This window comes from Notolepis coatsorum, assembly GCF_963971535.1.
Source record: "Notolepis coatsorum genome assembly, chromosome: 14".
Classification (NCBI taxonomy): Eukaryota; Metazoa; Chordata; class Actinopteri; order Aulopiformes; family Paralepididae; genus Notolepis; species Notolepis coatsorum.
The window spans coordinates 88286411-88312294 of NC_140178.1; the positions used below are offsets into that span (position 1 = coordinate 88286411).

Sequence of the window (25884 nt, forward strand, 5' to 3'; positions counted from 1 at the left end):
CACATGTTCATACACTGAGACAATAGATTCAGGATAACAAACTGGTTTTCAACTCAATGTTGCAGCAATCAACAACAGCTAAAAAGTAACCCATGACCATACACCCATAATATACATGTTCCAATCATACATATAACTCAGAGTTAAGGGGCAATAGCCTTTTTCTGCCCCTTCTCTCATTGAGGGCAGGTAGTGAGAGGAATCAGCTCAGCGACCACAGATTTCCATCTGGTTTCATGCTGAACTAGTTTGAGGGGCTTAATTCATAATGTCATTAACAGACTCAAACGTTGACACATCACTCGGGAGAAAAGATCAATCATGCTGTCCTTGTACATTTCTTTCCAAGTATTTAACATCCATTGAGTTGCTATTTTACCAATATTAATTGTTTTTGGTTGTGTAGAGGCTGTGGCAGGTTTCCGCATTAGTATAATACTCTGAAGTGGAGCCAGGCAAGGGAAATACATTATTCAGAGCACAATTTTACAAACTACACACACAATGAGCTGTAACTCTGTGATACGAGCCATACATTGCTCCAAATGTGTCACCTGTTGGGTCAGGTCAGTGCACCAGCCCTCCTCAATCCCTCATCACAGACCTGGTTTGGACAGGTTCAGGAGGCCAGGGTCGGAGTAGGGAAGCAAATGTTTCCACTTCTGATGATTCCTCTTCATCACGACTTAAAACTACTTTATTGATTAGTCATTTAAAAATAAATTATAGAAAGGAAAAGAGGAGATGGGGAGGGTTGAATAAGTTCTTGTTTCGTTCTTGTATGTCATAAATGTCTGGATGTAACAGTACTTTATCTGTATGTCATAAATGTTATGAATTGAAAATGGGGGGAAACAATTGTGTGTATTGAGCCATACTGTATTGTACCAATTCTGCAATCTGTTAATAAAGTTTTCAATCAATCGTTTCCATATTTGTTAAAACAGATTGGTGTATTGCATCAGTGAGGGATTATCAACTGATTTGAATACAAATCTACTTCCCAGGACAACCATTCTTTCTTTGACTGTTCTCAGCCCAGCTGACTGGTAAACATTATTGTCTATTTATAGCCTATACTGTCTTTTATTTTAATATAGCTAGATTCTGTAATATTTTTAGTTGTTTTAAGGTGTGAATTTGCCACATTGCTCCAGGTGGGGGTAGAATAGTCAAGTTTCTTTAATAGTTGTCATACAGAAGTACAGAATACTTTCATACAAAATGCTAGTCAGAGTGGTTTTAAGTAGCTTTCATATTCTAATCACTGTTCCTCCTTCTGCAGATCACTTTCAGGTGGTTTAGCCTCCTTATTGCCTTGTTCCAGACAGGTTATGTGGACTAGACATGTTGTGTAGATGTTGGGGCCAAGAAGACAAACTTGCAGAGGAACCCTATTGGCCAAAGCTTAAACCCTCCCCCCACACTTTGTCTCGGCGCACGTTGGCCTCAACAACGTCCTCAGAGAGGCTTGAAATACGCATGGGTTTGGCCAACTGAAGCATTCGATCATCATCTATTCGTGAAAATGAGTGGCAGAGGTAAAGGCGGAAAGGGACTTGGTAAAGGAGGCGCTAAGCGTCACCGCAAAGTGCTTCGTGACAACATCCAGGGAATCACCAAACCCGCTATTCGTCGTCTGGCTCGTCGTGGCGGAGTGAAGCGTATCTCCGGTCTCATCTACGAGGAGACTCGTGGTGTTCTCAAGGTCTTCCTGGAGAATGTGATCCGTGATGCCGTCACCTACACCGAACACGCCAAGAGAAAGACCGTGACCGCCATGGATGTGGTCTATGCTCTGAAGAGACAGGGACGCACTCTGTACGGCTTCGGCGGCTAGACTTGTATTCAACTCTTAACTATCCAAAACCCAAAGGCTCTTTTCAGAGCCACCCACCTTATCACCGAATGAGTCAATTATACGTTGTTAAACTTACTACATTAATTTATTGTAATATACAACTAATTCCATAATTAAGAAACTGAATAGTCTCCCAACACTTCGTAAACGTCAATCCAGTCTTTATAACTATTGGGTCAGACTGAAATAGAATGCCATACAGTCTTAAATTACTACACTGCACATTGATTGTTTAGCCAAATTGGGATTTTCTTTCAATGGCACAAAGTAAGACTAATATTAACTGTTTGTCCAACAGGCAGATCGCTGATCCAATAATGAGAATAGGTCGGAAAACATCTCTCCTGCTATAAAGGCATCATAACAAGCCTGGTATTATTATGTTAGAGGTTATAAGACATTCCAATAATCCTGTCTATAAGGTTATTATTCACAGTATAGTATAGTGACATGGTTTTATATTGTCGGCTCTGTGGGGCGCGCCTTATACGCTGATATAACAATATCTACGTTGTTATTATAATCGTCTTTCACCGCACTACGTTTGCGTGTATCATTGGTGGAGAGATCGTATGTAAACCAATCCCTATTATCTCTGTCAGTCCTTCTCTGATTGGGTGATAATGCAAGGAGCCATATTTGACCAATAAGCACGAACCTTAGTGAGGATATAATGATGGTTCTTCAACGTATTTACCACATTATTCTGTGTTCATTCTCTAGAATAAACTACATCATGAGTGGACGAGGCAAGACCGGAGGAAAGGCCAGAGCTAAGGCCAAGACTCGCTCCTCTCGCGCCGGGCTTCAGTTCCCCGTGGGTCGTGTCCACAGACTCCTGCGTAAAGGCAACTATGCTCATCGTGTTGGAGCCGGTGCCCCGGTTTATCTGGCCGCTGTGCTGGAATATCTGACCGCTGAGATCTTGGAGTTGGCTGGAAACGCTGCCCGTGACAACAAGAAGAGTCGTATCATCCCCCGTCATCTGCAACTGGCCGTGCGTAACGACGAGGAGCTCAACAAACTCCTGGGAGGAGTGACCATCGCCCAGGGTGGTGTGCTGCCCAACATCCAGGCTGTCCTTCTGCCCAAGAAGACCGAGAAGGCTGCCAAGAAGTAAATTATTTAGCCTCTTCGACAAACTCCACAAAGGCTCTTTTCAGAGCCACCCACATATTACCGAGAAAGCAATACTTCTATCTATAACCATGCCTATTATGACTATTAAATGTACTGTCTTCACACCTACAATTTCCACTGGGAGCAACAAATCACCTTACTGAATAATCTTGGTATAGTCACTAGTTGGTCGCTTTGAACAATCCACAATTCTATACCTACATCTAATATAGCATACAATTCACAATACCATGTATATAATGTTATACCCTGTGTAATCACTTCATTAAATATCGCTATAATTTCATATAGCTATTTCACTACTCTTGTTGGATGCCAAACATTTTAGTAAAACATGCTGTATTATAATGGCTACATTTGAATCGAATCTAAACCCTCATTGATACTAAAATAGACCAGGAACCACCTTTGTTGTCCCAGGAACCCACATCTGAGAATATATTTATTGGATATGATTTAGTCCAGAATTCCATAACTGGTGTGGCGATACCAGAGGAGAGAGTGAACCCAGAATATTATCATAATACATTATTTAATTGTGCTAACTTCTAGTGGAGAAGTGGTTCACAGCCATATGTCCTTCCATATGTCCTTCTGTTTTTAACTGAATCACTTTCATTGTTTTCAAATTGTCCCGGAAACTAGCACGATTTAATTAATAAACAAGGTATAGAGATATGTGATGACATCGATGTCACTATTCAGATCCTAATAATGCACCCGCATAATATGGGTTTGATTATTCAGATGATAAAACCTGCTTGTGAGTTTAATCTAGGTTCTATTCCCCACTAACGTTCGTGCAAGGCTCATTCTTATTGGTCAAATATATTTTGTGCATAATCATCACCCAATCAGAGACGGACGGAGAGGAGGTTGGGTTTACATTTTGGCGGACTTTTCATATACCTTTCCACCAATGATAGACGATTTAGGCGTTGGAAAGGAAACGATAACGGCGACACAGATATAGACCAATCAGCATAAGACGCGCCCCCACTGAACCGACAATATAAAGCCATGTTTTGTAGTATTGTGTTACATTATTTCCTTCTATCTTAGAAAGATTTAACCGAAGTAGCACAATGGCTAGAACCAAGCAGACTGCTCGTAAATCCACTGGAGGAAAAGCTCCTAGGAAGCAACTTGCTACCAAGGCTGCTCGTAAAAGCGCCCCGGCTACTGGTGGTGTTAAGAAGCCCCATCGTTACAGGCCCGGTACCGTGGCTCTGAGAGAGATCCGTCGTTATCAGAAGTCCACCGAATTGCTGATCCGCAAGTTGCCTTTCCAGCGCCTGGTGAGAGAAATCGCGCAGGACTTCAAGACCGATCTGCGCTTCCAGAGTTCCGCTGTCATGGCTCTTCAGGAGGCTAGTGAGGCTTATCTGGTCGGCCTGTTTGAGGACACCAACCTGTGCGCGATCCACGCCAAGAGGGTGACCATCATGCCCAAAGACATCCAGCTGGCCCGCCGCATCCGTGGAGAGCGTGCTTAAATAAGACTCCTCGTATATTCACTACCAAAAGGCTCTTTTAAGAGCCATTTCAATAACTATGAAAGTATATTCCTTATTCAATTGTGTGTGAGTATATATATATATTGTGTATATATATATAACATTCTTTAAAACAAAACTCATCGTTTAGTTATTATACAATGTTTACGCGGGTTTATTTTATTTTATTTATTAAAAGGGACAAATACATGGTGATCTAATGCCTCTATCAGTGTAATAAGAGATTTGGAGCAAAACATCTGTTTACAAACTATTTTACAACTTGCAATCCAAGTCTCATGCAGTTGTCCATGAGATGTCTGTCGAACACAACACAAATGGGTTGTGTTGGATAGCAGAATAATTTAGAATGGTGATTCATCTTGAGCCAAACTACGTGTGTATCAAAGTTTTGACGCACACCGGCTGGCTAAGAAATAACATTATTCACCCAGGCCATGGCCAATAATTATAAAACGGGGTAGCTCAAAGCAATCTGCTCTGCCTTGTACCATCTTGCCACCTCTTCAAGAAATAAGTCTGCTGTTTATACCATCTCTGCCTGTGCCAGTTGGTGCACAATAAATGGCAGCATACAGATGAATGTAAATCAAAGTAAATTCTATTTTGAACATTATTATGTATTAATAAATGTAAGTGTAAATCTTACTTTCATATTAGGCTACTTGGTAACCGTTTTATAAAAGCAATAGCTCACTTCGTGACATGCTGTTATTATATCACAGGGCTGTCAGCAAGACGCAGGGTCGAAATATAAATATAGCTGTGATATTGCTTAATTAACACAAGTCATTGTTGGCCTAAGCAGTTATGATACCAAAAATATAAGCATATTCCCATCACAATTACAGTCTGAATGGCCAATATATCAAACGTGGAGAGAACTTTATCGTTGATGAAGAACAAAACCTAAATCCATAAAAAAAAGGGGGACAACTTCATATCTGCACTTTGCGAGGCACTAATACCTGGTTGGTATTGTTAACACATACATTTTACGTGTAATATAGTCCAAAAACAGTGTATACGGTGTGTACAGTGTTATTGTACATTGCTAACATACAGTTTATATATTATATAATTTTAATCAACACTCTTACATTCCAAATTTTGAATAAGAGTATGTTTGTATGTGGACAATTAAGGTAAATTCACATACAATTTAATATTTTTTTATTTATTTTTTTATTTTACTATATTTATACAGGAAATGGTAAAAAAAAAAAGAGACATTTCACAATGTACATTTAAACTGTCCAGACTCAGTTACAAACAGTTTTTCAACAGGTTCCTATTCTGCAGCACATGAAACAATAATTTAAATACAAAACAAATAGGCAGTTGCACTACATACAATCATATAATCTTGACAAAGACATTGCATTATAGTCATTGTGGACAGCAAGGACAAACATACAGTCATAGCAGTCAATACAAATCGACAGTATCAACCAGATTAAGACCTATATGAAAGAGTCAGATCAATGATTACAGATGTGTTCTATCTATCAATCAATCAATCAATCAATCAATCAATCAATCAATCAATCAGATTTATTTATATAGCACATTTAACATGACACGTGTCAACCAAAGTGCTGTACAGAGGGTAGATAGACATAGATACATGTTGACAACAATCACTTTTATGGGAGGGCACACAGGCAAACACATCAGATGTTGTTTGTAGGCCTGTTTGAAATGTGAGATGGAGGTTATTGCTCTGATGTGGAATGGGATCTCGTTCCAAATTTTAGTGTTTGTGTGGAAAAATGATCTTATTCCATAGTTATTTTTGTAAGCCGGTACTGGAATGAGTGCATGTGAGATTGATCTGGTGATGTGTTCTTGACTTGTATTGTGTCTTGGGAGTTAAGCTGTGAGTGTTGGGGAAGAGTTATTTCTGAGCATAAAATATAATTTAGTGGCTAGATTTTTTGTGTAGTTCTGAAAAGTTCCAGTTAGTTGACCTGGATGTTGTGGTACAACCAGGAGACTGGATCAATAGTCTTAAGCACACGTTTACTTTTATTGAACAAATATCTTTACTTTTGATTTATATATATATATATATATATATATATATATATATATATATATATATATATATATATATATATATATATATATATATATATATATATATATATAGTGTAGGTCTAGGATACTTTAATACTTGTATGTATACTTTTACTTGATTAGAAACTATTTAAATGAGAAGTACTTAAAATTGAGGACTTTTTGCAGTACTATTCTATTAGTGTATTTGGACTTTTGCTCAATACTTTTCCCAGCACTGCCAAATATTAAACCAAAATATTGTCAATGTGTACATTGTCTTATCATTTCCTTTTTACCCATGATGAGAGAGATGCATGTTCTAATAGCTTTACACACGTGCTCCACGCCCAACCAATCGTATCGTAGAAGCCACGCAGTACTATTTGCATCGACCTCCTATAAATAAGGCAGGAAACGTCACCATTCGATTCTGATAAGCCGTCGAATATGCCTGAACCAGCCAAGCCAGCGCCCAAGAAGGGCTCCAAGAAAGCCGTCACCAAGACAACTGCAAAGGGTGGCAAGAAGCGCAGAAAGTCCAGGAAGGAGAGTTATGCCATTTATATTTACAAAGTCCTGAAGCAGGTTCATCCCGACACCGGCGTTTCCTCCAAGGCCATGGGGATTATGAACTCCTTCGTTAACGACATCTTCGAGCGCATCGCTGGAGAAGCCTCGAAATTGGCTCTCTACAACAAGCGCCGCACTATCACCTCCAGGGAGATCCAGACCGCTGTGCGTCTGCTGCTCCCCGGTGAGCTGGCGAAGCACGCTGTGTCTGAGGGAACCAAGGCTGTGACCAAGTACACTAGCTCCAAGTAAACTACGCTGTTCACTGAAGATGAACCCAAAGGCTCTTTTAAGAGCCATCCACTCTGTCGTGAGAGAGTTATTCCTATTATTATTCTCATGGTCGCGCTGTTCATCAAAGTGGTTATTGAGTGCCGGCTATTTCCTTTTTAAAATTCTCTATTTAAAAATGTCCTACATTTCGTTTGTACAGATATTATCATGGCAGGGGCGTCTGTCGGGAGATGGAATTGTATATCTTACTTATTGATTAATAAATGACTAGCAACTGTAATCATAGTTTGGATGGCTATTAAGTTGCAAATTATATATCAGTCAAAATCCTGTGATTTTTAGGTTGTTGACGAGTAGCTAGATTGGATAGAATTCTACCTTGTACATCACAATTATACAGTAAATTAATATATCACCTGCTCTATTATAACCTTGATCAATCATACATTATTGGTCTTTATAATACACATGGATAATGTTTATTTTAGCATTTTCAAAGTGGAAATGCTATTCGAGAAATAATACATTCCAGGCTCATATAATTATAATGAAAAAGATGAACCACCCCATACCTATGTTAAATACATTATTTTATATATATATATTTATATATATTATATAATCTGAAGTCTAAAATATGACTTCAGCAATACTGATCATTGCTGGTCCCCTCTCCCTCCATGTTTCGCAGGATATGCAGCCTCCACATCTGGCTGAAATGGTACTCTGCTCATCAGGCATCCCCTATGGTTTGGACTTCAACAAATGCACTGATACACCACACCATGCTCTCTCCACTCGTAATGTTAATGCTTCAAATCTAGTCACAATGTCTCTAGATGTGTGTGTCATACAACATAAAATCACAGATTTGGGCCTAACTTTTCTGAGCAGTATTTACCAATAAGGACACTTTTGATCAAACTGATCAGCAGCTCAATCGTTTCTTTTGTGTTTCATGAGGTGCTTTTTTTTTTTAAACCATGGTACCAGTCATTATATAAATTATGTACCATGGTACAGCCATAGTAAATGTAATGGAACCATTAATAACATGGTATAGTCCATTTTAAAACCATGATATCATAAACTATGGTACTGGTATAGTAGACTAGAAACAAAACCTCATAACTCCAAAAACCCAACTTTTCAGCAGATGAAAAAAACTAACACAGATTTGAGGGTGAATAGAGTTAGGAGGTTTAGACAGATGATCGGTTTAATGCTTTCCCATTGTTTAAACTTTGTAAAACCCACACACACATATGGAGGATGATCTACAGAGTTGATTTATATAATAAAAAAAAAATTCAAAAAATGGAGTTATGAGGTTTTGTCCCGACAGCAGCGATAGTATGTTTCATTCCTTGAACCATTTCTTCAGAATGTATCAACATGTACTACACCAATAGACACTAACAATAGAGGTCTTGCATGGACTGTTTGTGTACTTTTTTTTTTTATTTATTTTTTTTTAACTTTTTTTTTAGCGTTTATCGCTTTTCTGGTCAAGCATGACCGACAGTTGTAGAGTGAAACGGGAGAGAGAGCAGGGGAAGACATTCGGCAAATGACGGCGGGTCCGGGAATCGAACTCGGAGTCAACCAGAACCGTGACGCAGCACGGCTCCTCCTGACGCAGAAATAGCGCCGAGATACGCGGTGAGCTACTAGAGCCCCCCTGTGTACTTCTTTCTTACAGTATGATTTTATTATGATCCCCATTAGCTGATGCAAAACATCAGCTACTCTTCCTGGGGTCCACACATAATGGAATCATACATAGTACAATATACATTACATATAACACTATATATTGTAACGTTCGTGCTTTCCAACGTTATAAGACGACTCTCGAGGCAGGTTGGTAGTTCTCAGTGCAGGTCTTTATTCACAACAGTTCTCCATTACAGGTTGCGGTATCACTCAGACTCATTGCTACCATTTCCCATGCCCCAGAGCGAGTGCACGCTGTGTGCCCCACCCTCTTTATACCTTCCCCAGGTCAGACCGTGCACTCTTGACTCTGTCAACCCGTGGCTGGCGCGTCCGCCAGCGCCGGGATGGCGGAGTGTTGAGTGACAGCTGAACGGACCCACCCGACCCAAATCCCAGGGTCGCTACACTACCCCCTCCCTATTAAATCTCTCGCCCCGAGAGATGAACCAAATTCACCGACAGTCAACAAGATAACCCCCCCCCCCGCAGCAAAGCTAGGGCAGCAGCTAGCCACGCGACGCTTCCGGTGGCTATGGCCTAACCACCGGTTACGACGCCACGCTCCTGCTAGCCCGTGAGTGCTCTTATTGGTTACGGCTGCAACCCTCTCAGTCAGGCCACAGGAGACGACAACCACCAATTACCTATAGTCCCATACAAATACCTTGGTTCCAGGTTGCCCGCGTCCTCCTGTTCCAGGCCGACAGAGAGACGCCCTCTCACAACAGAGACAGTCGCCTATCCACCGGTTACGATGCTAGGCGCAGCTAGCTACACGACGCTACCGGTGGCTACACCTAACCACCGGCCGACGCTACGCTAACTGCTAGCTCCACTCCAATACCCGCTAACCAGTACTCAAATCCCTGCAGTACCCAACACAATACCCCACACCTCAATGAAATCACCATTACAGGTTGCGGTATCACTCAGACTCATTGCTACCATTTCCCATGCCCCAGAGCGAGTGCACGCTGTGTGCCCCACCCTCTTTATACCTTCCCCAGGTCAGCCCGTGCACTCTTGACTCTGTCAACCCGTGGCTGGCGCGTCCGCCAGCGCCGGGATGGCGGAGTGTTGAGTGACAGCTGAACGGACCCACCCGACCCAAATCCCAGGGTCGCTACACTACCCCCTCCCTATTAAATCTCTCGCCCCGAGAGATGAACCAAATTCACCCACAGTCAACAAGATAACCCCCCCCCCCGCAGCAAAGCTAGGGCAGCAGCTAGCCACGCGACGCTTCCGGTGGCTATGGCCTAACCACCGGTTACGACGCCACGCTCCTGCTAGCCCGTGAGTGCTCTTATTGGTTACGGCTGCAACCCTCTCAGTCAGGCCACAGGAGACGACAACCACCAATTACCCATAGTCCCATACAAATACCTTGGTTCCAGGTTGCCCGCGTCCTCCTGTTCCAGGCCGACAGAGAGACGCCCTCTCACAACAGAGACAGTCGCCTATCCACCGGTTACGATGCTAGGCGCAGCTAGCTACACGACGCTACCGGTGGCTACACCTAACCACCGGCCGACGCTACGCTAACTGCTAGCTCCACTCCAATACCCGCTAACCAGTACTTAAATCCCTGCAGTACCCAACACAATACCCCACACCTCAATGAAATCACCATTACAGGTTGCGGTATCACTCAGACTCATTGCTACCATTTCCCATGCCCCAGAGCGAGTGCACGCTGTGTGCCCCACCCTCTTTATACCTTCCCCAGGTCAGCCCGTGCACTCTTGACTCTGTCAACCCGTGGCTGGCGCGTCCGCCAGCGCCGGGATGGCGGAGTGTTGAGTGACAGCTGAACGGACCCACCCGACCCAAATCCCAGGGTCGCTACACTACCCCCTCCCTATTAAATCTCTCGCCCTGAGAGATGAACCAAATTTACCCACAGTCAACAAGATTACCCCCCCCCCCCCCCGCAAAGCTAGGGCAGCAGCTAGTTACTTCAGCTTTTGTTTCGCAGCAGAGAACGAGAGAAGATGGCAGAAGTCGCCCCAGCTCCAGCTCCCGCCGCTCCGGCTAAGGCTGCCAAGAAGAAGGCAGCTCCCAAACCCAAGAAGGCAGGTCCCAGCGTCCGTGACCTGGTCGTCGAGGCAGTATCTGCTTCTAAAGAGAGGAGTGGTGTGTCTCTGGCTGCCGTAAAGAAGGCTCTGGCTGCCGGTGGCTACGACGTGGACAAGAACAGGCCCGCGTTAAGACTGCCATCAAGAGTCTGGTGACGAAAGGAACCCTGGTCCAGGTCAAAGGTACCGGAGCCTCCGGCTCTTTCAAGATCAACAAGGCTGAGGTTAAAGCCAAAAAGCCCGCAAAGAAAGCCGCTCTGAAAGCCAAGAAGCCAGCAGCCAAGAAACCTGTCGCGGCCAAAAAGCCCACGAAGGTGGCAACTAAGAAGCCTGCTGCCGCCAAGAAGTCTCCCAAGAAAGTCAAGAAGGTAGCAGCCAAGAGTCCCAAGAAGGTAGCAGCCAAGAGTCCCAAGAAGGTAGCAGCTAAGAGCCCAAAGAAGGTGAAAAAGCCCGCTGCGCCCAAGAAGGCCCCAGCTAAGAAGGCTGCCAAGCCAAAAGCAGCTAAGAGAGGAGCTCCCAAGAAGAGATAAGCGTTTGAACAGAACGTTGTCTTTAATTCAACAAAAGGCTCTTTTAAGAGCCACCCACCACTTCCATGAAAAGCAATATTGTACTCTAGTGTGTGGAAGTGAAGGGGGCTTATCGAAGTATATAACTTAGTATTACTTTTGGGATGGTTGATTTCCACGAGTTACTTCCAGCACCAGCACGGCAACAAAGCAAACTCGAGACAATACATAGAGAATATACCACAAAAAAGCTAGATCAGATCTAGGTTCTTAATTGGACTAATCAAAGTCCGGTTTGATCAGTTGGTCCTATACTAACGTAGATACCACAACGAGTTGAGTCCTTTATTGTGGAAATACATAAATTGCTATCATTATGGTGCATTTATGTTTGTGCGTAAATGGCCGCTCTGACACTATATTTGGCACATATTATGTTCCCCACTACCTCACATTAAATATCTACAAGCAACCATTATTCTACAGAACAAGTGGAACATTACATTGTCTCTCACAAAAGGCTCTTTTATGGACCACCACGATTTAAATGAAACGGGCACAGCTACAAAACACTACTTGTAGTTCTACCCATTTATTTATGTGATTAGTGATCGAGACCAGCAACATTGGCAGGTAAAGAAAATGGTCTCAATCAGTCGCACCGCTTCAGATAGTGAGTTGAGCCCCAAAAATTGCAGTAATACACAAATTGCTGCCATTATGGTCAATTTATGTTTGTGCATGTTGTAATCTGTATATATATATATAATATTTATACCGCTGTCCAGTATGACTTACTACCCATAGTTTTTTTTTCAGTTGAAATTAATCAGCGAGTTGGAGAGTCGCGTTTTATTTTCGGGGTGTTTTCTCACCCAATCAGGAAAGACGTTTTGTTGGCGGTTTTTCCAAAATACCAGTCCTCCAATCCTCGTGTGAGATGTAGGCGGAGTAACGAACTCCCAGAGCTGAGACCAATCAGAAACGGCTGCGCCTCCACGTTAGTTATATAAGGCCAGAGTTACGGCACAGCAGCGTATTATTCTTGTTGGAGTGAAGAAGAAAACATAGTTTCTCGTAATGGCTAGAACTAAGCAGACCGCTCGTAAGTCCACCGGTGGCAAAGCCCCAAGGAAGCAGCTCGCCACCAAGGCTGCTCGTAAGAGCGCACCGGCTACCGGCGGCGTGAAGAAGCCACATCGTTACAGGCCCGGTACCGTGGCGCTGAGAGAGATCCGTCGTTACCAGAAGTCCACCGAGTTGCTGATCCGCAAGTTGCCTTTCCAGCGCCTGGTCAGAGAAATCGCCCAGGACTTCAAGACCGACCTGCGCTTCCAGAGCTCTGCTATCATGGCTCTTCAGGAGGCTAGTGAGGCTTACCTGGTCGGTCTGTTTGAGGACACCAACCTGTGCGCCATCCACGCCAAGAGGGTGACCATCATGCCCAAAGACATCCAGCTGGCCCGCCGTATCCGTGGAGAGCGCGCTTAAACCTGCTTTTTTTTCTCTCCCTACAATCATAACCCAAAGGCTCTTTTAAGAGCCACCACCGTAATCATGAAAAGTACTTTCCATTAACTAATTATTTCAACATATCAGTTGTACTAAAGTCATCACTTTAATTCTGATATTTATACTAGCATCTCTTGTTGGCTAAAGCGGAACAAACTGCAAATTGCATGATATTATATTCCTTTATTGATCCTGGACATTCGGTACCATAACAGGAGGGGAGGTACAACATGTATTAGCATATACATATAGGTCACATAATTATATTACAGTGGAGAACTCAAAATGTAATAAAAAGAAGTGCATATAAAACAACAATGTGCAAGATGAGGGTATGTATGCCCTCTGTTATTTTACCCATGACTGAAACTAAGCCCATGTTCCCACATTTGTTGATAGATTTGTATCTGATTGTATCCCCCTTTCTCTTGGTATCTATAGCCAATTACACCCAATCTATTAGAAAAGTTTATTAACAGATTGCAGAATGGGTACAGTACAGTACAATACATACAATTGTTAAGGGGATGCAATTAAAGTTAATTACATTACATTTATTGTAATATGTAACTAATTCCAAAATTAAGAAACTGAATAGTCTCTCATTACGTTAATCCAGTCTTGATAACTATAGGAACAGATGCCTTACAGCCTTAAATTACTACACAAACTAGGAACGTTGATTGTTTAGCCAAATTGGGATTTTCTTACAATGGCACAAAGTAAGACCAGTTCTAATGCAAGTGGTACTTGTAAACAGCATCCATTCCACTAGAATGAAGACTTGGCGTTGGGTTATTATCTAGTTCCTTCCGTAATCTAATTGCTTTTGCTAAAATAATTGAGTTATTAGCTCTTGGTGTGCTCCATAATATTAACATAATTCTGGTGTTGTGTTTAATGCGAGACATGTAATCTGCATACTGTTTTATCGTGACACTAAGTGCCCCCTTGACTCGACATACATGCATTTTTAAATAGTTTGGGTGCATTTATAGCAAATAAAATTGACAATATAATGTGATTTTGAAATCCGGTATATAGAAAGTATCTGCATTTCGTCACTTTTTATTTGTTTAACACAACATGTTATGTCAGCCCACAATTATGACGGTTTGTCCAACAGGCAGAGCGCTGATCCAATAATGAGAATAGGTCGAAAAACATCTCTCCTCCTTCTGCTATAAAGGCATCATAACAGGCCTGGTATTATGTTAGAGGTTATAAGACATTCCAATAAGCCTGTCTATGAGTTTATTATTCATAGTATAGTATAGTGACATGGTTTTATATTGTCGGCTCTGTGGGGCGCGCCTTATACGCTGATATAACAATATCCACGTTGTTATTATAATTTCCTTCACCGCCTACATTTGCGTGTATGATTGGTGGAGAGATCGTATGAAATGTTCGCCAACAATGTAAACCAAACCCTATTATCTCTGTCAGTCCTTCTCTGATTGGGTGATGATGCACGGAGCCATATTTGACCAATAAGCACGAACCTTAGTGAGGATATAATGACGGCTCTTCGGCGTGTTTACCACATTATTCTGTGTTCATCTCTAGAATAAACTGAATCATGTCTGGAAGAGGTAAGACAGGAGGAAAGGTGAAGGCTAAGTCTAAGACTCGCTCATCTCGCGCCGGGCTTCAGTTCCCCGTGGGTCGTGTCCACAGACTGCTGCGTAAAGGCAACTATGCTCATCGTGTTGGAGCCGGTGCCCCGGTTTATCTGGCGGCTGTGCTGGAATATCTGACCGCTGAGATCCTGGAGTTGGCTGGAAACGCTGCCCGTGACAACAAGAAGAGTCGTATCATCCCCCGTCATCTGCAGCTGGCCGTGCGTAACGACGAGGAGCTCAACAGACTGCTGGGAGGAGTGACCATCGCTCAGGGTGGTGTGCTGCCCAACATCCAGGCTGTCCTTCTGCCCAAGAAGACCGAGAAGGCTGCCAAGAAGTAAATTATTTAGCCTCTTCGACAAACTTCACAAAGGCTCTTTTCAGAGCCACCCACCTCTTCTTGAAGATGCAATATTTCCGTTTGTCCAAATACAATTTGGTTGTGTAACTTACGTTGTCTCGCTACCTCGGACATAAGTGTAACGAAGACGATAAACGCGTAATGCATAACATTTGACCGTGTTCACTAATGGGTACACTTGTACAATGCTGTTTAGAAGTAATGTTTAATGTGTTTGTCTGCAGTGTTTTTGTGCCTGTTTTTGAAGGCTTAACGATATAATATAAAATTATAAATGCGGTCAAGTGATGATTAATTTTGACTGAAAAAAAACTGTGTAGTAAGTCATACTGGACAGCGGTATAAATAGTAAGGGTTATATATATATATATATAGATTACAGCTAATTAATTAAATTACAAAAAAATATGCCAAATACATGTAAAAAGGATTATATGCAGGTATGTACAGATGTGTATATGTATGAATGTGTGTGTGTGTCTGTGTATATATATATATATATATATTTGTAAGTCAACGCAGTGACAGATGTCACCCAGAGAGCATTGTCTTGGAAAAATGCAGTTTCATGTCGATTATTGTTTGGCTTAATATCAAGTGTGGCTATGGAGTTTTGCTAAAATAATAATTGGGTTATCATGGCTTTGCGCGCAAATAGTTTCCTGTGAGCGGGAAATGTGCGACAAAGCCTCTCAACCAATCGTATACAAGAAGCCAGGCAGCTGTATTTGCATAATTTGGCCTATAAAGAGGCAGCAGTGCGCTTCTGTTTCCACATTCATTGCTGTTTAGTCCCGACTGATCATCATGCCTGAGCCAGCCAAGCCAGCGCCCAAGAAGGGCTCCAAGAAAGCCGTCACCAAGACAACCGCCAAGGGGGGCAAGAAGCGCAGAAAGTCCAGGAAGGAGAGTTATGCCATTTATATTTACAAGGTCCTGAAGCAGGTCCATCCTGACACCGGCGTTTCTTCCAAGGCCATGGGGATCATGAACTCCTTCGTTAATGACATCTTTGAGCGCATCGCCGGTGAAGCCTCTAAACTGGCTCTCTACAACAAGCGTAGGACCATCACTTCCAGGGAGATCCAGACCGCCGTCCGCCTGCTGCTCCCCGGTGAACTGGCCAAGCACGCAGTGTCCGAGGGAACCAAGGCTGTGACCAAGTACACCAGCTCCAAGTAAACTTCCCTGTCCATCTAACCCGTATTCACCCAAAGGCTCTTTTCAGAGCCACCCACTTTGTTTTGAGAGAGTTATCCCAATGATCAACCATGCTCGGGTCACTAATGACTAAACGCATATCCCTTTATGCATTTGTTTTTCCTGGTTCCTGTCATATTCACGAAGGGTGGGGGTGTAATTCTAAATTCTATAAAACTAAATATATGAGAAATACATACAAAGTGTCAGCAATCGGCATACCCACTTAGTTTTGAGAGTTATCCCAATGATCAACCAAGTTCAGGTGACATAAATAAGCACATTCCTTATGTATTCTGTTTTTCCTGGACCATTTCTAGCATGCTGCATATTGGGTTTCGACACCAGATGGAGTAAGTGCTCTAGTAGGTGGAACAAGAGCCTCCAATATATTTTCAAATTGGAGAAGTTTGAAGTTAGGCTTAACTGATTTTGGAAGTGAAATTGAGGTTTTTGGTTAGGTTAAAGGTCAAGGGTTGAGTGTTAGGGTTAGATCCTGGTGCACAGACACAGGAAACGGAACATGGTTATAGGGTTTAGGGGTTAAAGCAGTGTGTAAGAGCAGGGTTGAGAGCCTCTAGTTGGCTTCAGCAGCTGTTTGCTATGGGCCTTTAACTGCACTATTTAATAGCATCTATAACTTCTGGCTACACACACTCTGAGAGTTAACAGTAACAACCATACAATCAATCAAAAAGTGACCATCGTACACAATAAATACATAATTATGTCAAACCTGATATATGATGTCAGTCAGACTCTGGCACTTGTTGATGGTAGATCATAGATAATATAGTAGATTTTTTATTTTACTGTATGGAGCACATTCCCATGGGCTCATACAGAACCAAGCATTTTACTGTAATGTACATGTACTTTATACAAGACAAATAAAAGCAAACTTGAACTACTTGTAGGCACCGCTCAGCACCATAGACAGTACCGGACCACACTGACAAAATCATTTTGGAAACCGGGAAAGTCATGTCAAGTCAAGAGTTTTATTTGTCACGGCATACAAGTATACAATGAAATGTGGGGGTCTTGCCCGCAACGATTGTGCATAATACAATAATAATATAATAAGAATCCAATAAAACGACATTGTGCAATAATACAAGTAATCAAAGTAGGGCATATCGGTATATGTACATGAGTTATTTACAGAGCATGGTAGGACATGCTAGGTCCTGTGGTAGTGCAATACACTGTTAGCTACGGATGAGGCACAGGGTCTTTATGTACACTGCTATACAATGCTATATTATACAATCTCAAGTTATACTATACTATTCTTAAAGTGACCTTTCCTTTTGTAAAGTGACCATAAGTGTGAGCGTGTGCAGCATGAGTGTGTGTGTGCTCATGTTAAAGTGGCTGCTAGTGTGTGAGCGTGTACAGTGTGTGTTGTGTGTGTGCTCGTGTGTAGAGTTCAGTGTTCAAGGCTCTGATGGCCTGGGGGAAGAAGCTGAGCTGAAGTCTCTCTGTCATAGTTGCTGGTGTTCGCAGGCGTTTGCCTGACCGCAGCAGCTTGAACAGGCTGTTGTTGGGGTGGTGAGGGTCTTTCATTATTCTGCAGGCTCTGGATTTGCACCTCTTGTTGTATAGGACCTGCAGGCAGGGCCGCCTGGGAGAAATGCGAGGCCCTGTGCGAGATTTAAACGTGAGCCACCCCCCTAAAGGTAAAAAAAAAAAAAAAAAAAAGTATATATATATATATATTTTTTATATACTTACAGTCAACATATTCTTAAATAATAGCGCTGCCCGAGGCTGGGCATGATACAGTCAACATATAGCAAGAGAGAGAGAGAGCGAGAGAGAGCTCCCGTTCTACAGTCAATATACAGTGTTATCGCTGACCAGAGGAGAGAGAAATATAATAGTAAAAGCACTATATAAGCTCAGAACACAACACAGCTTAGAAAACAGCTCAGAAGATGATCATCAACTAATTGTGATAAGCTTCAGACAACTCAGTTTAATACTTTTCACTAATAAACATATGAAGTGTGCTCATTCAGTGATAAGGTGGGTGGCTCTGAAAAGAGCCTTTGGGTTTGATAGTTAAGAGTTGAATAGAACTCTAGCCGCCGAAGCCGTACAGAGTGCGTCCCTGTCTCTTCAGAGCATAGACCACATCCATGGCGGTCACGGTCTTTCTCTTGGCGTGTTCGGTGTAGGTGACGGCATCACGGATCACATTCTCCAGGAAGACCTTGAGAACACCACGAGTCTCCTCGTAGATGAGACCGGAGATACGCTTCACTCCGCCACGACGAGCCAGACGACGGATAGCGGGTTTGGTGATTCCCTGGATGTTGTCACGAAGCACTTTGCGGTGACGCTTAGCGCCTCCTTTACCAAGTCCCTTACCTCCCTTTCCTCTTCCACTCATTATAACATCTGTAAGAAAATAAACAAATGTAGCAACTGGCCAACCGCCTGCTTCTTTGAACCCTCCCTGAGGACGTGGTTGAGACCAGGAGGCGCGCAGGGACAAATGTGGAGGGAGGGTTTGAGGTTTACATCTGAAGTGTTGTTTCCCCAATACAATACATCATCCTGAGACCCAGGGGAAAAAGTGTTGTCACTTGTATTATTTTTTTAAAACATTTAACATTATATATATATATATTTTATGAGTATGTAAAAAACGTGTCATACCGTATAAAGGAAACATAGCTTTTTGTTTACAATACAGGCTTTAAAAGACAACTGAAACAACATCTAACAGCCCTACGCCTGCACATTATGTAAATGAAGACACATACCCATAGTTACTTTTATTTTATTGTATTTTTAGTGACAGGAATATTAGTAGCCTATACAAATGGTAAGAGTATATGGTTTATCACTGCTTGTGAATTGAGTGCATATTAATATATAGTGTTATGTAATGTATATTGTACTATGTATGATTCCATTATGTTTAGGAATGCGGTATCATGTAATATGTTTGATAGAAAGTATATTGTCACTTTCTGATTTTTAATTCCACTTGGTTGCTTGTCTGAAAATGTCTTATCTGTGTTATGTGTGGACCCCAGGAAGAGTAGCTGATGTTTTGCATCAGCTAATGGGGATCATAATAAAATCATACTGTAAGTACCCCCCCCCCACCTACCCAACCTCCTCCAATGTACAGTTTCTACGTCAAATGTATATACTTCTTTTCTGGACTCTTTTCGTATCACAAACAGTACTGTATTTGCAAATCTGGTATGTCATAAATGTATAGATGTAGCAGTACTGTCTATCTGTATGTCATATATGTTACGATGAATTGAAAATGGGGGACCCTGATGTAAACAAGACGAAAGTCTTTCTCTGGTCTGCATCCCCTTAACAATTGTATGTATTGAGCTGTACTGTACTGTACCCATTCTGCAATCTGTTAATAAAGTTTTCAATCAATCAATCAATAAGAAAGAAGTACACAAACAGTCCATGCAAGGCCTCTATTGTTAGTGTCTATTGGTGTAGTACATGTTGGTATACATTCTGAATAAATGGTTCAAGGAATGAAACATACCATGTTTCTACTACCTGTACCATAGTGGGGCATTGGTTTATATACACATGGCCCATGGTGAGACCCAGTCCTGTGTATATGTTGGTGTCATCTGTTTAGTAACCCAAACAAGAGGAAACCATCGGCTCAACTCAGCATCATCAGAAAACATCGCTTACAAAAATGTATCCTGGCATTCCTATGACGTTTCATATGATTTAATTCTGTTTGAACCAGTTACACACACTGCTGTGCTTAACCTAAAACACATTTAGCTATTCTACTTCTCAGTGATTAGAGTACTGTAAGTGAAGTACGCAGAGAATGTGCAAATATACAATAAATTCACCAAACACTACACAAGACCAATGCTGTGATGAAAATATAATTTATTTATCTACATATACCCAAATCAATGATGCAGACTGATGAAAAAAATTACATTTTCTCTCCATATACCCAAATCAATGATGCAGACTGATGAAAATATAAATGTTCTCTCCATATAACCAAATCAGTCAACATTTCAACATGGAGAATCACAACAATACATGTCCCAGTTGTCATGCTACTATGTGCATAACACTGTAAGCTCAGCAAATATCAGACAAACATAAAATACTGTATCCAGTACAGGTTACAATTACAGTAAAAAAAAAAAAAAAAAAAAATGTAAACAGAAAATACTAGACATTATCTCTTTGCCTAGCTGGATCTGGCAAGATAATTTTTTGTTGTGATTCTCCATGTTGACTGATTTGGGAAAATGGGAGAAAATGTATATTTTCATCAGTCTGCATCATTGGTTGTCTTGTGTAGTGTTTGGTGGATGTATTGTATATTTTCACGTTCTCTGTGTACACAGTACTTCACTCTCCTTCCATTTTGGTTGAAGACAGGTGAACTCACCTGCTGCATTTTTATAGTGCTTAAACCTGATTGGTGTATCTACAATTAAGCAATGGTGTGTTTGTGCATCTGATGGCTGTGTTTAACCAATTGGCTCATATGTGTGGGCTGAAGCCCCCAATGTTTTCTAACCCTAAAAACGCCCCTGATCGTCATCAGGTACGACTCTCTGGCAGTGTCCTCGTTTTCTAGACCCCATCTGATGAAGATAATGCAAAAGTGAGCCATGTTATTTTGAACATTTGAGAACAACTCCAGACTAGGACCTAAACAAAACAGTGAGGTTCTAACCTGAGAACACCGGACTGTGGTGAAATTTATTTATTTATTAATTTTTCATCATTAAGCCTTGTGTTTAATTATTTAATTATTGTTTTCATAAGTAAGTGTAATAAACTGAATAATTCGAAGAGATGTTCATTATTGCAAAATAAACACCAACAGGGTATGGCTCTCTTTACATTATCCGAAAAACATACTGTAATTAGAATGTTAACATTTTGTTTTCCCCACCTAATATATAGTTTCTCAATCCAGTTCTCAATTTTATTTATTCATGATAAAGTAGTGAAAAAAAGGCATGATTTCGTATTGCTTAAACTCTGATCAAACCACATCCTCGACTTTCTCTGTTCCCGGGTTTCTCCTCAACTAACAAACACTAAAAAAATAATTCAATTATCAAAACAGCTGTAATTATCACAAAGGAATTAAGCTATTCTTAATGAATTTGGTGATATATATATATTGGGATTGTGACATTCTTGTTTTAACGAGCCATTCTCATTTCTTACCTGCTCTGGTGTGAGATGCAGCTCATCAAAGATCATGGCACCCTCCTCCAGCAGTGCGTGACAGCCATGGTACAGCCATAGTAAATGTAATGGAACCATTAATAACATGGTATAGTCCATTTTAAAACCATGACATCAATGGTACATGGTGTAATTTTTTATCATAGGAATGTCAGGATACATTTTTGTAAGAGATGTTTTCTGATGATGCTGAGTTGAGCCGATGGTTTCCTCTTGTTTGGGTTACTAAACAGATGACACCAACATTTACACAGGACTGGGTCTCACCATGGGCCATGTGTATAAACCAATGCCCCACTATGGTACAGGTAGTAGACTAGAAACATAGTATGTTTCATTCCTTGAACCATTTCTCCAGAATGTATCAACATGTACTACACCAATAGACACTAAAAATAGAGGCCTTGCATGGACTGTTTGTGTACTTCTTTCTTACAGTATGATTTTATTATGATCCCCATTAGCTGATGCAAAACATCAGCTACTCTTCCTGATTGATTGATTGAAAAGTTTATTAACAGATTGCAGAATGGGTACAGTACAGCTCAGTACATACAATTGTTAAGGGGATGCAGACCAGAGAAAGACTTTCGTCTTGTTTACATCAGGGTCCCCCATTTTCAATTCATCATAACATATATGACATACATGACATACAGATAGACAGTACTGCTACATCTATACATTTATGACATATCAGATTTGCAAATACAGTACTGTTTGTGATACAAAAGTGTCCAGAAAAAGAGTGTATATACATTTGGCATAGAAACTGTACATTGGAGGAGGTGGGGTGGGGTTGGGTGGGTGGGTGAGGGCTGTACATTGGAGGTGGGGGGGGGGGGGGGGGGGGTTGGGTAGGGGACACACACACATTTTACACTGTACATTGGAATACTGACAAAGCCTTACTTGGTCATTTACTGTACAACTAGGTTAGGACATTTGTAGGGGCCAGTTTCGAATTGCAGTCTCACGTAGGTGTTTTTTGAGAGTGTTTTTGAAAGTGGGCAGTGATTCACATTCCTTTACAGCTTTAGGTAGGGCGTTCCACATTGATGTGGCATAATTGCGAAACGTGTTTAGTCCCTTGTTTGAGCCGAATCTGGGTTTTACATGATTTGTGGAGCTCCCTCTGGTGTTGTGATCGTGGTATTCACTGACCTTTGGGAAGTATTTTGACATGTACATGGGTACCTTGGTCGCGTAGTGTATCTTGTAGACCAGGCCCATTGCAAGTTGCTGTACTCTGTCGTCTACTCTAAGCCATCCTAGGTTGTCAAAGTGGGCAGGGGTGAGGTGGGTTCTAGGAGTCAGGTCAAGCAGTAGTCTGACTAGCTTGTTTTGAGATGTTTGTAATTTGTTTTTTAGTGCCTTTGAGGTGCTTTGGTACCATGAGGTGCAAGCATAGTCGTAGTACCCTTGAATGAGTGCTCCTGCTAGAGTCTTCAGGGTATTCTTGTTTACCAGAGAGGAGATCCAGAGTTTACCAGAGAGGAGATCCACACATAACACATGTTACAGATAAGACATGTTCAGACAAGCAACCAAGTGGAATTAAAAATCAGAAAGTGACAATATGCTTTCTATCAAACATATTACATGATACCGCATTCCTAATCATAATGGAATCATACATAGTACAATAAACATTACATAACACTATATATTAAATATGCACTCAATTCACAAGCAGTGAGAAACCATATACTCTTATAGTAAGGGAAATATATGAAAATCTGCAAACTAAATCCTTACCAATCAATTTCTTCACTAATGTGTTTGTAATGGTGTGTAGTAAGATGTATTAAAAAATTGAAGTTCAAATCCTGTATGTTTTTTCATAACAACTGCTCAAAGTTGAGGTACCGAAAGAGAGAGATTAAGTATACACCATCTGTCAGCCCTTATAAGGGCATATAGCCACGCCCCTTTTAGTTTGATTAATGTAGTCACACCCCTTTTTTGGAGCGTTCTGATTGGCCGAGAGGTTTAAGGGGGCGGGACTTAGGGTAGGTTATTTTGAGATGATTTATGACCCCCCTAGGGCTTCTCTGATTGGTCTAGGATGTAAGGAGGCGGGACATCCGGTTTTGAGGGAGGGACATCCGGTTTTCAAAATAAAAGTTTTTTATTTTATTTTTTTCAAAAAAAAAAGTCCTTCAAAATAAAAGATTACATTTTTTTTTTTTAGATTCAAAAGTTTTTTTTATTTTCAGATTGTATGTATTCCATGGTTTTCACAATATGTATTTCTGTATTTCCAAAAGTTTTCAGAATATATCTTCACAATTAAGAATATATGTATATCTTCAGAATAAAATACATTATGTGTATTCCAAATGCTAAATGTAAAATACAATGTGTGTTTTCTTCAGAAAGTGCATTTATTTCAAATGTGTGTGTGTTTTCTTAATGCCAAATGCTAAATGTAAAATACAATGTGTGTTTTCTTCAGAAAGTGCATTTATTTCAAATGTGTGTGTGTTTTCTTAATGCCAAAAGCCAAATGTAAAATACATTTAGTGTGTTTGTGAGTAGAAAGTGCATTTATTTCAAATGGTGAGTGTATCTTAAGAAAGTGCATTTTCTTCCAAGTGTTGTTTGTATCTTAAGAAATACCCTCTCTCAAATGTCTCTCAGTAGACTGAATATTTCTCCCTCTGTCTAACTGCAGCTTCTCTGAAAATTCTGATAGTGACATCCCCCGTAGATGTCATAGGAGGCTGGTGAATGACTACGGCCAATGAGATGACTCAAAACCATCTGCCAAAAGCAGATTTATGACTCTGCGACTTCCCGTTTCTGTAGACCACCAGTCCCCCCAAGGTGTGTGTATGTGTCTGTGTGTGTTTTCTTAATGCCAGATGCCAAATGTCACAATCTTTAGATAATTGTATTCCAAGGTTTACAGATTAAACATTTAAACTGTGTGAGAATTAAGTTACAGAAGTTACAAGGTTGAATAAATGTAAAATAAATTTTTTGTATTCCAAATTACAAATGTATGTATGTCTATATATTAGTTTCTTGGATAAAGACATAATCTTTATACACTCGTGTTTAAGCAAAAAGAAAATTACAAATGTAATTTGTAAAATTAAAAGTGCACCATTACATTAGCATGCAAGGGTCTAGGGTTTGAATTCTTTGAATTCTAGATTCTTTAAAAAGGTTGCATTACAGTGTTTTATATTATGCACATTAATTATTTTAGAGTTATTATTAAAAGAGTTGGGGTGAAAATATAAAGTACAGAAAAGATCTATGTGTGTCTGTGAGGTGTGTGTCTCGGTTCGGGGGTGTGAATAGGGCCCCTCTTAGGTGCTAAAACACAGCATGGGAGGCGTGAAGATTAGGGGACATGCATACTTAGAGTAAAAAATGTAAACTCAACACACATTTACAGTCATCATTCAAATGGTTTATATCTTTGTAACATGAAAATTAGTGTATACTCATAGCATATTTTTAGTTCACACAATGTTCACATGTTTTCACACATATTTTAAAAGATTTCCCATAAACATGCATTATGTCCTAATAAACTAACCTACACTTTGATGAATATTGTTACACCGCTGACAGAGATGTATTATAATTATAATTTGGATAAAAACGTCAACTAATTGACTAAATGTAAATGGTGTAATACCAACTAATTGACAGTTTGGGTGGTGATTCTTATTTTCTTATTTCGTAAGACTAAAACTAAAATTAAAAGGCTACAGATCATAGAAAGACTTATGTCTTGTTTACATCAGAGTCACCCATTCTCTAATTCTTAATGTTACATCCAGACATTTAGGACATAGCAGATTTACAAATACAACACTGTTTGTGAAAACAGTCCAGAAAATATCTGTCCAAGCTGTTTTAACTGTTTCAACCATCTTTAATTAAGACTTATTTTGGATATAGATCACTTCAAGGCCTGAATGTCCATACACTGTAGCAATGGTAAGCCTGCATTTTAGGTCAACTTCCCTTACCAACATGCACATCTAACCCCCATTTAATGTCACAGTACCCTGAAATAGCACAGAGTGTAGGGGAAAAGGCCTTATTCAAAATAAAAAACTTTTAAACTGTACCCATTCTGCAATCTGTTAATAAACTTTTCAATCAATCAATCAATATATGATTAGGTATAAAAGTTAAAGACATGATAGATTAGAGTTGGGGCGAAAATATAAAGTGCTGTAAATATCTGTCTTTTTGAGGATCTGGGTGTGAACAGGGGGCCCTATTATAGGTGT

General features: G+C 40.8%; 8 protein-coding genes and 1 pseudogene across 9 annotated transcripts; 8 read left to right on the top strand and 1 right to left on the bottom strand.

The window, feature by feature from the left end:
- Positions 1-1528: 1528 nt before the first annotated feature.
- Positions 1529-1840, top strand: LOC311241108 (histone H4; the record flags this gene model as incomplete). The annotated part of the gene is made up of 1 exon (XM_084329807.1): positions 1529-1840. One exon carries the CDS (start codon positions 1529-1531, stop codon positions 1838-1840), a length of 312 nt encoding a protein of 103 aa, XP_084185933.1.
- Positions 1841-2597: 757 nt separating this feature from the next.
- LOC311240070 (histone H2A) lies at positions 2598-2981 on the top strand (the record flags this gene model as incomplete). Its single annotated transcript, XM_084328591.1, has 1 exon — positions 2598-2981. The coding sequence occupies one exon, from the start codon at positions 2598-2600 to the stop codon at positions 2979-2981; it is 384 nt and encodes a 127-aa protein (XP_084184717.1).
- Positions 2982-4086: 1105 nt separating this feature from the next.
- On the top strand, positions 4087-4497 carry LOC311240608 (histone H3.2; the record flags this gene model as incomplete). Its single annotated transcript, XM_084329182.1, has 1 exon — positions 4087-4497. One exon carries the CDS (start codon positions 4087-4089, stop codon positions 4495-4497), a length of 411 nt encoding a protein of 136 aa, XP_084185308.1.
- A 2529-nt stretch (positions 4498-7026) lies between these two features.
- LOC311240147 (histone H2B-like) lies at positions 7027-7401 on the top strand (the record flags this gene model as incomplete). Its single annotated transcript, XM_084328688.1, has 1 exon — positions 7027-7401. One exon carries the CDS (start codon positions 7027-7029, stop codon positions 7399-7401), a length of 375 nt encoding a protein of 124 aa, XP_084184814.1.
- A 3695-nt stretch (positions 7402-11096) lies between these two features.
- LOC311240609 (histone H1-like) lies at positions 11097-11710 on the top strand (annotated as a pseudogene). The gene has a single exon. The product of its transcript is annotated as a histone H1-like (transcript).
- A 1059-nt stretch (positions 11711-12769) lies between these two features.
- LOC311240610 (histone H3.2-like) lies at positions 12770-13409 on the top strand (the record flags this gene model as incomplete). The annotated part of the gene is made up of 1 exon (XM_084329183.1): positions 12770-13409. One exon carries the CDS (start codon positions 12770-12772, stop codon positions 13178-13180), a length of 411 nt encoding a protein of 136 aa, XP_084185309.1. The 3' UTR covers positions 13181-13409.
- A 1374-nt stretch (positions 13410-14783) lies between these two features.
- LOC311240611 (histone H2A-like) lies at positions 14784-15167 on the top strand (the record flags this gene model as incomplete). Its single annotated transcript, XM_084329184.1, has 1 exon — positions 14784-15167. The coding sequence occupies one exon, from the start codon at positions 14784-14786 to the stop codon at positions 15165-15167; it is 384 nt and encodes a 127-aa protein (XP_084185310.1).
- Positions 15168-15994: 827 nt separating this feature from the next.
- On the top strand, positions 15995-16369 carry LOC311240886 (histone H2B-like; the record flags this gene model as incomplete). The annotated part of the gene is made up of 1 exon (XM_084329491.1): positions 15995-16369. One exon carries the CDS (start codon positions 15995-15997, stop codon positions 16367-16369), a length of 375 nt encoding a protein of 124 aa, XP_084185617.1.
- A 2104-nt stretch (positions 16370-18473) lies between these two features.
- LOC311239945 (histone H4) lies at positions 18474-18785 on the bottom strand (the record flags this gene model as incomplete). The annotated part of the gene is made up of 1 exon (XM_084328389.1): positions 18474-18785. One exon carries the CDS (start codon positions 18783-18785, stop codon positions 18474-18476), a length of 312 nt encoding a protein of 103 aa, XP_084184515.1.
- Positions 18786-25884: the final 7099 nt, after the last annotated feature.